The sequence below is a fragment of the Apium graveolens genome, chromosome 2 (assembly GCF_009905375.1).
Source record: "Apium graveolens cultivar Ventura chromosome 2, ASM990537v1, whole genome shotgun sequence".
NCBI lineage: Eukaryota > Viridiplantae > Streptophyta > Magnoliopsida > Apiales > Apiaceae > Apium > Apium graveolens.
Genome location: NC_133648.1, coordinates 34,547,346 through 34,560,722, shown reverse-complemented (window position 1 = coordinate 34,560,722; position 13,377 = coordinate 34,547,346). Strand labels below are relative to the sequence as shown.

Genomic DNA, 13,377 nt, shown 5'->3' with positions numbered 1-13,377 from the left:
AATTATTGAAAATATAAAAATAATTTGGCGCACTGTCCATTTGAACGATGATATTAACTTCTACTAACTTCTGCACAAACATACATTTTCCTGTTTAAAGTCAAAATTTAGTTTAAACTATTGGCTTAAAGCCTACCCAGACAGTCTCTATGCGTGTGAGACTGAGTACGTTAATTATTCAAAAAAATAAACTTCAAATTTGGACAATGCTCAACACAATGTTGGGAAAAAAGATGAGAGATTTCAGATGTGTGCATGCTGCAACAATAATCTTCAACAAACCTAAACCATCTTGCAAAAGAGAGATTGAAAATTGTTCAGTTATTTTCATTATAATGAATGTTGACCCTTTTTATTGTCTAGGCAACTGTAGAAGTTGTTTATGCAACTTGATGGAAACATTTCACTCTTATGTGACCATAATATTTAAATCTAGACCATTATATTTTCAAGGATCAGTAAGAATACTCTTTGCAATGTGGTAGCAACCTAATCTTGCCGCTAACTTTGTAAAGTCGGAAGCAATCCACAAAACCCATGTATGAATGCCATTACAGCGCCATTACAACTTGCATTTTGAAGAATCAAATGCTATTAAAAAAACTAGTGGTTTGTATTGCTGGCTTAGGCTCCAGGGAATAACAAGGCAACAACACAGAAAGTTGAAGGAAGAATACTACAGTAATTCATCAGTATGTTTTATACCATCCAAACCAATAGTGTATCTAATGACAACGAATAAATTTGAGCTGCATCTCACAGCTATTGAGCCTTATACGGTGCTTGTAAACCAGCGCCTGAAAACTCTTGCCGCATGATAAGCAGGAGCTCTGCACAATGAGTTAAAAAATATTAGAGTTGTGCTGCAAGAACAAGTAAATGATCAATCTGCAGAACATATATAGACTACCTCATTAATTCAAAAAGTTGAAACAAATCCACACAAAACTAAAGGATGCAATCCAAGGTTCTGTTTCAAAAATACAGTTTCTGGTGCCAAAATAAAAAGGCCACTGGGCTTTTCATAAATATTCCACCTGTAAAAAATTGCCTCTACCCCTTAGAAATGCGGAAAATATCAGCCTTATTAAAAAATCTTTAAGACAATTAGTCCAAAATACAAAAGACACATTATAATTTTTATTTATTCTAATCAAGTACAGAAATTGCATTATTATAAATCTCCTGCGTATTTGGAAACTACAATGAAAGAATATATTTACACGTTATTTAGAGAGGAAACTAACATTCAGTGTAAAATAAACATAGAGAATCGATATTGATTAGAACATATTTTTTAAAATTCTTTTTCCTTTGGACATGTAACTTTTTAATGAAAATATGTAATCATTATCACTTTAGTTTCTCAAGACTTCCTTCAAGAAAAAAAAAAGTTTCTCAAGACTGGTCCGCTTAGGAATGAAGTCTATTTGTATAATAGCACGACCTTTTTTTAAAGATACAAATAATGTGAATTTTTATGGAAACATCAAATTTAATTATATTTATGCATCATAACTTTTAGGGTGACAAGATGTAAAATTAACGAGTTACAAAAGAAATCAATACGCGGTTAAAAACACCTTTTTATGATGAATATACAACATTTCCCTTTTCCACAAGTAAACAAGTATTTAGATAATTAAATATTTCTAGCAACTCATAATCAAGCAATAGCTAGCTGTAACGTAAAGAATATGTTGTCTTGACTAATAAGTAACAAGAAACTATAACAGCATATGAAACGTACTAGCTTTATTTAATTACTAAAGTGTGCCTTTGCCGATTATTATTTTCTTATAAGCGTCAAAGTTCATTATCTCTGGAAAATTTTACAAAATATAAAAACACAATACTAATTTAGTAATATTCATAATAGACCAGGGCTAACTGACCCCTATTCATACATATGAAATGTCCTGCTTACACTACTTGCCAGGAAACTAGAGGTGTCATAATGATATAACAGAAGACCTGGGACTTGCAATCCTAAATAACTATCCGACTGATCCTTGAACGCAAGTTAACTCGACTCGTTTGAAATGCCAGTTGAAATCGAACAAAATTTCAAGGCTCGATATTTTAAGCTCAACTCTACTCCATAAGAAAAAGTTCGGACTTAATAATCAAAAAACTCCATACATATCAACCCGAAGTACAGAACCAGCTGATTATAGCAAAATAAGTCAACTATAGAATGGGAAGGGGTAAAATGCTTAAAGAAACAGAAAATTTCTAGAGCTGAAAAGTCGTGGAATTGCAAGAAAATTACGCTGACCTGATAATATGAGGCAATCAAGGCTGCACCTTTCGTATGTCTTCATTAGAACCTAGGCTTTCTATCTGCTGGCTTTAAAATTTGGAAAGAACACATTAAGCTTTCATCAACGCTCATCATTGCACCAGCATTGTCAAATTCCCCACAGTAGTTAGGGGCTGAAAAAATTGTAACTAGCTGCCTCTCAGCGAAGAACTCATATCCGTCCTCCACAACCTGAACAGTAAAAAACAAAAACAATTATATACAACATAAGCAGTGAAAAAAGAGATCAGAGCAAAGATGAACAAAAATATAGAAAACCTGATGTGCACGACAAACAAGGTCCATATTATGTTGCATTAAAAACTCTGCCACCTTATCCTGACCAAAGGTGTATGAGACTCCCCTATCATTCATTCCCCAGCCTCCAACTTCTCTGGTAGGATCAGACCAAAGTAAATCACAGAGCAAACCAGAGTCGGGAACATCAGTAGGACGAGTTAAATTTCTTATTTGATCTAAGTTTGTCAAATCGGGAGAAAGGCCCCCGTGCATGCAAAGTATCTTGTCGTCTACAAGAGCAGCCACTGGAAGGCAATTAAAACAATCAGTAAATGTTTTCCATAGCTTCACATTGAAACGTCGCTTACATTCATCATAAAATCCATATATTCTGTTAATCGAAGCACATTCATGATTTCCTCTCAAAAGAAAAAAATTCTCAGGGTATTTAATTTTGTATGCAAGGAGAAGGCATATTGTTTCAAGACTTTGCTTCCCACGGTCCACATAGTCTCCTAAGAACAAATAATTAGCCTCAGGAGGGAAACCTCCATATTCAAAAAGACGTAGAAGGTCACCATATTGCCCGTGAATGTCACCTGAAATAAAAAAATCAGAATTTATTATAGAAAGGCAAAATGAATCTAGAACTTTTTAAGATATTCCAGTTTGTTTCTCTATCAACTTCTTTTCTTAGTTTTTACATCCTCAAATTGTTCTATTGGTTCTCGTCCTTATTTCTTCTTCTACTTCTCATCAATTTCTTTTAAGTCCATCATGTAACCATTGGTTGCAGATCTTTAGCTGAGAGTCTGCTATAATCAGTGGGTTAATTCACAATCACGTATACTGATATATTGGATTTCGGATACCATAGTATAGTGCATAATAAAATGCACAATTTTTTTGAGAATGCTGCATACTATTACATAGACGAACTACTTTGATATGTTTTCCATCCTTTTATAACAGAAGTGGGCATCCAACATTAAATCATAAAAATTACCAACGTCTAATACAGCTCTAACATTTGTAGGTATTTACCAATAGATAGGCCTCTCTTCTGAACAAACCTGAGTCTGTGAAGTCGCCTTTTACTAGGCGGTCTTTTATCATATCATACCATCTCAGACATTCACATAGACTGTTACTAAAAGCTGGCCATTCGGGATTAAGGAAAATATAATTATCAGCCCAGAGGTGCCATACAACCAACATAGAACTAGACATCTAGAGTCTCTAGACCCATGACTCCAGGAGTAGAGATACCTACACAACTGTTCATACTTGCTAACAAAATAAGATTGCAAATTACAGATATGATATCATTCTCAATAAGATCTATAAAGATTTAATTACTAGCAGCACTATCATAGACACTAGAAAGTATCATGTCAAGGTAAACAACAGCAAACCACGCCAAACTTACAATTCAACCTTTTTTTATAATAACAAATTTACAATACAGGGAAGCAACTAATACCAATTCAACTACGAAGCCTAATATACCCGAATCATTCATATTGAGTGAAGGGAACAAATCAAGTACCTGCTGCAACTGCACAAGTCCGCATTGCAATATAAAAAAAAATTCAGAACACAATGTGGTACCGGTAATGTGTGATAATACCTTGATTTATCAGAGTTAATGAACATATGACACAACCCTAAACAAAAGATAATTTAGCACATCAAATACCACTGAAATACTAAGCCAGGTATGGTAATAAAACATAAAAAGATAAAGGTTACACCATACCGGCTCAGGCTGCAAAATACGTTTGTCAGGACCCGAATTCAAGTTAAATACACCATACATTAAAAGAAGTAAAGAGAGAGTTGTGATTTATATATACCGCAGATTTTGATAGGGGCTTCAAGCTCCAACAAAGTAGGCTGTTGAAGAAAAATGAGTTTGGAAGCACAACAAAGCTGTCGAATCTCGGACTCGGACAAGTTAACTTGGCGGGGAGTTCTGGCCTGTCGAAACTCCAACAGCCGATTGATAATGTCTTCAAGAAGCACTGGGTTCATTTCTTCCTCATTTTGAGCCATCAGTTTTGTTCAATCTTCACATAAACAAGAAAGAACCCCCTGTAAACAAATAAATAGATGAATATTTTGGAATCTTGTTGTCGATATTATCTAAAAATAAAAGAGTTAGGGTTATACGATGGATTGGACAATACAACAACATAAACAGTTTAGTTTTGGTGTTTTATGTTTGTCTGGTGCGGAGACAACGGTTCACTTTGGTTTGAATTGGAATTTTAATTTTTAAAATTTGGGGAAAAGGGCAACCTGACCTACTGTAAACAAAGTGATGGAAAAAAGAAAAGATTCGACGCCTGAGAGATTCGAACTCTCGCGGGGAAACCCCATGTACTTAGCAGGCACACGCCTTAACCACTCGGCCAAAGCGTCAGTTGTATATTGAAACGATTTTTAAGTTATTATTCTTGGACCTTATCCAAGTAACTGAGAGAATCCTCCAAAAGTTTAATATTTTATTGAGTTTATTATGCATTGATGTATAATAAAAAAATATTTTAGGTGAAGCAATATTTTTTATTTTAAAATAACGTATGATTGATTTTTAAAGTTAGTATAGATTTTTGAAGGAAATTATACCCATACATTTCTTTCATTCATTGTATTAACAGTAATACACTTATAAAATCACTTAAAATATAAATTTTGGAGAGGGTAGTGTTCTTTGGGGCAAAGAAATTATTGTTGTTTTACAGGTTGATAATGCACATTTGTGGGTAATCACTGATAGGCATAATTGTGGGGTTTAATCTACCATAAAAATGTGATGGAATAACAGTTTTTTTGTTGTGACCGAGACATTATATTTTATATTAAAATTTAATAGTATAATTTAAAAGTTGAGTCTTTCAAAAACGTTTGATCAAAAAATTGTTATTGGGTGTATTGGTTATGCAAAATACTTTTTCATAGTAGCTAAATATGTAGTATTTTGCATTAAAAAAAATCCTTAATTTTGTAATTTTATGTATCAAAATAAAAAAAGTTGAATTAAATATAGTATTTAAACAAAATACCATATTCACTTGGAGAACATAAAAAAATTTATAATTTGATGTAATATTTTACATGTGGAACTAGTTTTTTACATTTTGTGAATTGTATATGGAAAAAAGCAGTATTTATATATCATATTTAGAAAAATTTAGATCATGCAATGAAAGCATGTAGTGTCTATATATGTGTATATATATATATATGAGTCAATTAAAAATAGTATTTTGTCGCAAAATGATATTATAGTAGTTATAATTCTACTACAAAATTAAGTTTTGTCAAGGAATCTGTTCCTAGGTACATCTTATTACCCTTTTTAGCAAAGAATATAGTGTGATAGAGAGTGTATCCATTTAGACTCTGTTCATGATCACAAAATACTCAAACCACCAACCTCCTAGGTCATGTCAGTAATGCTCAAGTTATCTTAAACACTTGAAATAATTAGGTGGCAAAGTTTGATATTCCCTTTAAGACAGAAGTGTCAAAATCGGCATTTCCATATCCAACCCAAAAAGGATTCCATGATCAGAAGCAAAACAACATAAACTTGCAAGCAACTCTGCTGTTATAGTTGTTGAACTTTTAAATTATCTGCCAGTTAAAGGCAACAATCATATAAAAAATATCTGGTCTTCAGTTTGAACAAGTCTTTCCTTTTAGGTGACTCGCTCAATCAAGAATTTATATAAAAAAAACATGTTGTTATGGAGAGAAGAATGAAAACATGTATCTGCTCCTAATGATTCTCTACATTTCTGCCTGTATTCCTAATTTAAGTAGAACAACAACCCTTCTTCATGTTCCTGGATGGATCATTAATATTGATTGTAGTCCCTTGACCAGGAAGTGTAGCTGCTGCTTCTTCAGCTGCCAGTGCTTTCTTGTTCATGATATGATATATTTCAGTTAAAACAGTCTGAAAGGCCTGTTCAATATTTTGTGCTTCTAGCGCTGATGTCTCTAGGAATGAGAGTCCTTCCTTCTCCGCCAAAGCTTGACCATCTTGCTCTGCTACAGCTCTGAGATGCTTTAGGTCAGACTTGTTCCCGGCCATCATGAGAACAATGTTCGAGTCAGCATGATCTCTCAACTCACGGAGCCATCTCTGAACATTGTCAAATGTTTGCCTCTTAGTTATGTCGTACACAATAAAAGCACCGACAGCTCCTCTGTAGTAAGCACTTGTTATAGCACGGTACCTTTCCTGTCCTGCAGTGTCCCATATTTGGGCCTTGACGGTCTTTCCATCTATCTGTATTTTAAATTCAACCACAGTACCAAACCATGAGTATTAAAACCAGAATCAGCAGTAATTTTCAAAATGCTCACCCACAAAACATTACAGAGAAGATATCTAATACATCAAAAATCAGTATAAAAATTTTAAGTACATGCTCTCAACTAAGTCAACAGACCACTAGTTATAGAACACAAAACAAAAGCCCTTGCTAAATAACCTATTTGACAGAGTTGTGTATATATACTTTGTTTCGACTTTCATAGGGAATTGACTTGATTTTGAAAAATATAGACCTTCCTTTGCTTAGCTATTATATAAGAAATATAATTTCCCTCTCACTTTATCGTCTTCCTCTTTGAAGTCTGTAGAATCAAGCTTCACTGGTAGAGAAATATTCATCACAAAAACACGTCAATAAAATTATTACAACCTGGAAATCGACTTCATGAATTTCATTCCAAAATCTACTAAACCTCGAATGACGAATCCTTTACTCTTGTTCAATTATTTTTTCTCCCTCTCCTCCTTCCATTTCAAGGACATCCCGTTGTTTCCCATGAAACCCACTTGACGGCAAAATTTTGCAGAAAATGATAGCAGGGTTACTCAAAGCTGCTTTTTCTGTGATTTGTGTTGCTTAGGCCTTAGGAGTTACAGTTATAATTGGGTGATTTAGGGGTACGATTAGCAGGGTTTTAAAGGTTCAAAGCAACACACAAATCTTTTCCCTAAAATCACTACAGCTTTCAAAAGATTTTCCTCCTCAGTAATTAACAACAAAAAAATACGGCAAAAAGCTATTAGCGGCAAATATTACCAAGTAAGTTACTACATTCTAGAACCAAATCAAGCGAGATTGAGAACCAGCATTACCAGAAATGACAAACCAACCACCCCATGTATCCAAACCAAACACACCCGATGTCTGGACTACAGAAATAACCCCGTAAAATCGAAAACAACCGATCCATGTAAAACCAAAGACCATGAACAATTTTCAAAGCCTCCCAAAACTAAACCCCTCTTCTCTGCTAAATTACATAACTACTTACTCCAATAAAGGTAAAACCACATTCAAATCCAAAATAAACAAAAGAGTTCTCACAGACAAAAACACAAACAGGTAAAGAGAATAAAAAGGACAAGTAGAAACACAATAAAATGGATTAAAAAGAGTTGTTGTATATGAAAGGTGATAAGACCTGAAGAGTTCTGGTAGCGAACTCAACGCCAATAGTGGATTTGGATTCAAGACAGAACTCATTTCTGGTAAAACGAGAGAGAATGTTAGATTTGCCTACACCAGAGTCACCGATCAACACTATCTTGAACAAGTAATCGTACTCGTGATGATCCACTCTATTTGCCATTGCTGGTTTATGTATGTATGTACACACAATCTATAAGTATAGTTTCTCTTTTGCAGCGGTGGAAAGGGAAAGGGAAAGGGAAAGGGGTGAAATGGGAATGTACGAGAGAGAGTTGTGTTGTATCAGGTTTCTGATCTCTCTCTTTTATGACTCTTAACTCTCTCTCTCCCTCCCCCTCTTCCTCTCTCTCTTCGATTTTCAAAAAAAAAAAAAGAATTTTCAGATAAGATCACAAGAATTCGAAAATACTACATTATCAATTTTGTGCGGACATTGGATAAAAATAACGTCTGTTTAAATTTGTCAGTTTTTTTTTTAAAAAAAAATGTTAATCCATTTGTCTTTTTCATTTGTTATTATTGTTGAAAAAATGTCCAGACACATATTTTAAAACGAATGGTTCTGTAACTTTATTTAAAAACTTTATTTTTCTATATAAAAGCTTATATATTTTATTTTTTTCAGAATTTTTTTTAAAAGAATTATATAAATATATTTTATATTTATCTTAAAATGCATGTCAAATAAAAATGATAAGAAATGGAAAGAACCGATAAAGTCCAAATTTGTGATAAGAAAAATGTTACAATGATACATATTAAAATTATGATGGAATAAATTAACGAATAATACGATTACCTAAATGCTAATGTGTGTCTTATCTTAGTGGTAAAATAAATGGAATACTGAAAATTAAATATATATTTTTCTTATTTTGTTTCTAAGTAAATTCAGGCAGGGGTCGAAATCTTTCAAAGAAGGTAAAAGCTCAACTTGTTGGCTTTTCTTACTTTATCTATTGAGAAAAATGGATGTTTAATCTATTTATTTATAATTGAAATTATAGCAGTACTAAACTATACAATGAATGCATGAAGAGTTGTTTGTTTATGGGTTGGAAGGGTTCAAATCAAGTATCCAAAGTAATGCAGAATCTTCCAAGAGTATAATTCATTTTGTTAATTGGTACAACAACTGATTGATTATTGCAATAAACAAGTGAGAGGGGGTTGGCAATAGACGGTGATGAGATGCCCAGCCAGAACCAGTGGCTAAATTATTTATTCGGATTTGAGCATTTTGTTGCAACAGAACATGGGGAGGGGGAGGTTATGGCCTGCATTTTTGCATTTGTTTTACGCCCTCATTTCTTTATCATATACTCCCAAGTCTTTGACGGCGGCCAAGTGGTCACCAACCCCTTTTTTTTGTCGAATTATAAAAAGAGAATAAGCTCGCTTGCGTGATTCCAGAGACTTAGAGAATATGAAATACTACGACATGGAGGGTATATCGGCGCATACTCTATGCAAAATAAGACCACACATCTTCTTAGGCCTCAACGATACTATAGAAGGGGGTTAAATATAGTATCTACAATCAATTCGATTATAAACACAAATATGTAATAGAAAACAAGTTTATTCAATATATCAAACTCTGTTACAGTAGATTTAATCTACTCTCTCAGTGATGTATGATATCACTAAAAGCTGCTAGGGTTACAATGAATAATATACTCGTGAATGATAACATATATAGTGTAAACCCTACTATGTGTTTATATACTACACAGTTACAAGATATCTCCTGATTTATATGATATGCTCTGTTTCCTAAAATACATCAATCAGAGATTATCTACTGTAGTCATTTGGCTGTACAACTCTCCAAGCATATCTTCTTTTGTTTAATCCAGATCCTCTCCTGTAAATCAGCCGCTTTTCATCCCTGAAGTGTATTCGCACTTAAGTTCTGATGTAAGTCCTGATGGCTTAAGTTCTGATAACTTCTTGTCTTCAGTAAGTTCTGATTTCCAGTTAAGTTCTAATAGTAAGTTCTGAAACTAAACAAATCAGATTAGACATGACATCACAAATATATCTAAAAATCTCCCCCAACTTGTAAATTATAAAAATATACAAGTTTATAGATTTGATGATGTCAAAAACATTTAAGTACAAATGCAATGAGAGTTTATATGTACAAATAAATACAACTTACAGTCCATGCAGCTTTTACCAAATTCACTGAATCAGCCTGAATCCATAATGATTCCTTACATAGTCTGATACCAGCTTGGTCTCTGCATTTCTTTTAACTTCAAGTAACTGAGCTTTGACTTGCTGCAGTTCTTCATCTTCAGTATCACCAATCTGATATATGGCAGCTCTGAGTGCATAAATTGGATTACTTTCAAGTCCATCTCTCAGTCTGATTACCCTTGGATGTGTAAAATTGTTAGATATATTTGATAATGTCATGGCTAATATGTTTTATGTTTAGATTTCAGATCTTATTTGAACAGGACAAATCAGTACTTAACTGTTGATCAGTACTTATACTGGAAGTCAGGACTTAAGGGATATCAGTACTTATGTTATCAGGAGATAAGCATCAGGAGATAGATATCAGAACTTAAGTGCTGAAGGACGATCAGATAAGGATAGTAGCTGATTAAAGTTAAGAAGATCAAGATAAACATAAGAAGAGATATGCATGAAGAAGGAATTCCGTAAAGAATGAAATACTTGGAAGAAAAGATATCTGATTGATATATATTAGGAAGCAGAATTATATTCCATATCAATTAGCGATTATCTTGTAACTGTGTAATATATAAACACAAACATAGGGTTTACACTAGAAGTGTTATAATTATCGAGAATATTATTTACTGTAACCCTAGCAGCTCTCGTGATTTTTTGTTCATCATTGAGAGATAACAGTTCCAGATTGTAACAGAGTTTATTATTTCAATAAAGTTTGTTTTCTGTTACATAAGTTCTTGAAGTTTGATTTGATTGTAATAAATACTGTATTCACCCCCTCTACAGTGAAAGTGTGACCTAACAAGTGGTATCAGAGCCTTCTGTTAACACACATACAGTTAAAGATCCAAACACAATCATGTCTGACACAGAAACTCCAACTAAGCCTACCAAAACTGAGGAATCATCAAAGACATCAATTCAGAGTCGATATGAGACTATCAGAGTTCCCATATTGAGACCATCTGAATATCCCATATGGAAGGTAAGGATGACCATGTTTCTGGAAGCAACAGATCCAGAATACCTTGATAGAATCAGGGAAGGGCCTCACAAACCTACCAAGCTCGCTGTTGTAGTTGCAGGTGAAGCAGCAAAGACTGTACCAAAGGAAAAGAGTGATTACACTGCTGAAGATATAGCATCTATTGCTAAGGATGCCAAGGTACGACACTTACTGCATAGTGTCATTGATAATGTAATGTCAAACAGGGTAATCAACTGCAAGACTGTCAAGGAGATATGGGATGCACTATAGACAAGGTGTCAAGGAACTGAAACAGTTAAGAAGAACAGGAAGACAATACTCACTCAAGAGTATGAACATTTTGACTCAAAATCTAATGAGTCATTGAATGATTTATATGATAGATTTGTCAAACTTTTGAATAATTTGTCATTGGTTGATAAAGAGTATGATCTTGAAGATACCAACCTAAAATTCCTGTTAGCTCTTCCTGAATGCTGGGATTTGAAGGCAACAACAATAAGAGACAACTACAATCTTGATGAAACAACTCTTGATGAAATCTATGGAATGCTCAAGACTCATGAACTTGAGATGGAACAAAGAAGCAAGAGGAAAGGAGGAAAGTCAAGGACAGTTGCTCTCAAGGCTGAAGAGGAATCCCCCAAAGCACCTTCCTCAAAGAAAGACAAGGGTAAAGCTCTTTTCATAAAGTCTGATACTGAGTCATCAAGTTCTGAGAGTGATGATGACTCAGATTCTGAAAGCTTGCCTGAAACTGATGCTGATGAGGAGATGATGAAGCTGTGTGCTCTTATGGTGAAAGGAATCACAAAGATTGCATACAGGAAGTTCAGGAAGGGAAAGAAGTTTTCCAGGAAAGGCATAAGTTCTGATAAGAAAAATTTCAGAAGATCTGAAGGAAGAGGAGGAAAGTCTGACAGAGGAGATTACGCCAATGTTAAATGTTATAATTGTGGTGAGAAAGGCCACATATCTCCTGATTGCAAGAAGACCAAGAGTGACAAAGGCAAAGCTTTTGTCACAAAGCAGAAAAGCTGGACAGACACCTCAGACTCTGAAAGTGAGGAGAACTATGCATTGATGGCAAATGCTGATAAATCAAGTTCTGAGAGCAGTTCTGAAGCTGCTGAAACAAAGGTACCTCAGACTACTTATGCTTTTCATACTGATGATATTAATGAGTTGAGAAGATATCTTAAAACCATGTTTGTTAGTTATAGAGATCAAACTTTAACATGTGAAAGATTAAATTCTGAAAATCTTGCTTTTAGGAAAAGAAATGATTTCTTAGAAAAAGAGTTAGTCATGTTCCATCAAACTCAGAAGGATAGAGATGATGCTTTTTATGTTAGGGATGAAGTGCTAAAAATGAATGAATCTCTAAAAACTGAGTTAGAAAAGGAGAGAGAGATTATTAGGACTTGGACTAACTCTGGCAAAACAACTCAAAATTTGCTAAGCAGTGGAAACTGGAAAGAGGGCTTAGGTTATGGAGAAAATAAAAATGAAAAAGGAACTGTAGAAATTAAGCCTGTTGATAAGCATAAGCCGAAGTTAAAACCTGTTAAGTTTGTAACTGAAAAATCTGAAAATGAGAAATCAGAAGTTAAAAAGGAATTAGCTTCTGACAAACTAAAACAGGAAAAGACAGCTGAAGTTAACATAGGCTTAATGACAAAGAAGCAGCTTAAGCATAAGCTGAAAGATGTTAAGAATGCAAACAAGGTAAAATCACCTAGGAAAAATAGGAATGGAAAGGAAGGTGTGAATAAAAGCAATAACTATAAATCTGTTCCTGATGCTCCTAGGAAAGCATGTCATAACTGTGGAAGTTCTAACCATCTGGCTTCTTTTTGCAGGAAGAATAAGAATATTAACTCCTTATCTTCAAAATCAGGAGTTAAGAGTTAGTCTGTTAGATACAAACCACAAAATCCTTGTTTTCATTGTGGTAGTTTATGGCATTCCATTTATACTTGTAAGGAATATCATAGTTTGTACTATGATTATTATCAAATAAAACCTTCTTTAAAGAAAGTTTCTGTTGTTCCTTCTAGTGTAAGTTCTGATTCAAAGTCTGGTAGTATAAGTTCTGATAAGAAAACTGTTAACATAAAATCTGATGCTAAATC

At 33.9% G+C, this 13,377-nt stretch overlaps 2 protein-coding genes and 1 non-coding gene across 5 annotated transcripts; all 3 read right to left on the bottom strand.

Annotated features, from left to right (window-relative positions):
- Window positions 1-304: 304 nt before the first annotated feature.
- LOC141707276 (serine/threonine-protein phosphatase PP1 isozyme 2-like) lies at window positions 305-4,834 on the bottom strand. Of its 3 annotated transcripts, none has more exons than XR_012569018.1 (5): window positions 4,399-4,708; window positions 2,582-3,141; window positions 2,279-2,494; window positions 911-1,037; window positions 305-830 (listed from the first exon to the last, which is right to left on the bottom strand). XR_012569018.1 is itself a non-coding variant. In XM_074510338.1 (5 exons), exons 2-4 carry the CDS (start codon window positions 4,595-4,597, stop codon window positions 2,324-2,326), a joined length of 930 nt encoding a protein of 309 aa, XP_074366439.1. In that variant the 5' UTR covers window positions 4,598-4,636; window positions 4,715-4,834; the 3' UTR covers window positions 305-830; window positions 2,279-2,323. The 3 variants fall into 3 exon arrangements, 2 of the variants coding, with proteins under 2 accessions (XP_074366439.1, XP_074366438.1); XM_074510338.1 differs by lacking the exon at window positions 911-1,037 and adding an exon at window positions 4,715-4,834 and having other exon boundaries at window positions 4,399-4,636; XM_074510337.1 differs by lacking the exon at window positions 911-1,037.
- Window positions 4,835-4,884: 50 nt separating this feature from the next.
- TRNAS-GCU (transfer RNA serine (anticodon GCU)) lies at window positions 4,885-4,966 on the bottom strand. The gene has a single exon. It is a non-coding gene; the product is annotated as a tRNA-Ser (tRNA).
- A 1,167-nt stretch (window positions 4,967-6,133) lies between these two features.
- Window positions 6,134-8,410, bottom strand: LOC141707277 (ras-related protein Rab2BV-like). Its single transcript, XM_074510339.1, has 2 exons — window positions 8,036-8,410; window positions 6,134-6,845 (listed from the first exon to the last, which is right to left on the bottom strand). The coding sequence occupies exons 1-2, from the start codon at window positions 8,201-8,203 to the stop codon at window positions 6,366-6,368; spliced, it is 648 nt and encodes a 215-aa protein (XP_074366440.1). The 5' UTR covers window positions 8,204-8,410; the 3' UTR covers window positions 6,134-6,365.
- Between the last annotated feature and the right edge of the window lie 4,967 nt (window positions 8,411-13,377).

Bases quoted from the DNA above. Each gene is read 5' to 3' on its own strand.
- LOC141707276 (XM_074510338.1), bottom strand. From the start codon at position 4,597: ATGGCTCAAAATGAGGAAGAAATGAACCCAGTGCTTCTTGAAGACATT. The intron at 3,142-4,398 runs GTATATATAAAT...TTTTTATTTCAG, and splicing joins AGCCCCTATCAAAATCTGCG to GTGACATTCACGGGCAATAT. The intron at 2,495-2,581 runs GTTTTCTATATT...TTTACTGTTCAG, and splicing joins TTGTTTGTCGTGCACATCAG to GTTGTGGAGGACGGATATGA.
- LOC141707277 (XM_074510339.1), bottom strand. From the start codon at position 8,203: ATGGCAAATAGAGTGGATCATCACGAGTACGATTACTTGTTCAAGATA. The intron at 6,846-8,035 runs GTCTTATCACCT...TTTAAAATACAG, and splicing joins TCGCTACCAGAACTCTTCAG to ATAGATGGAAAGACCGTCAA.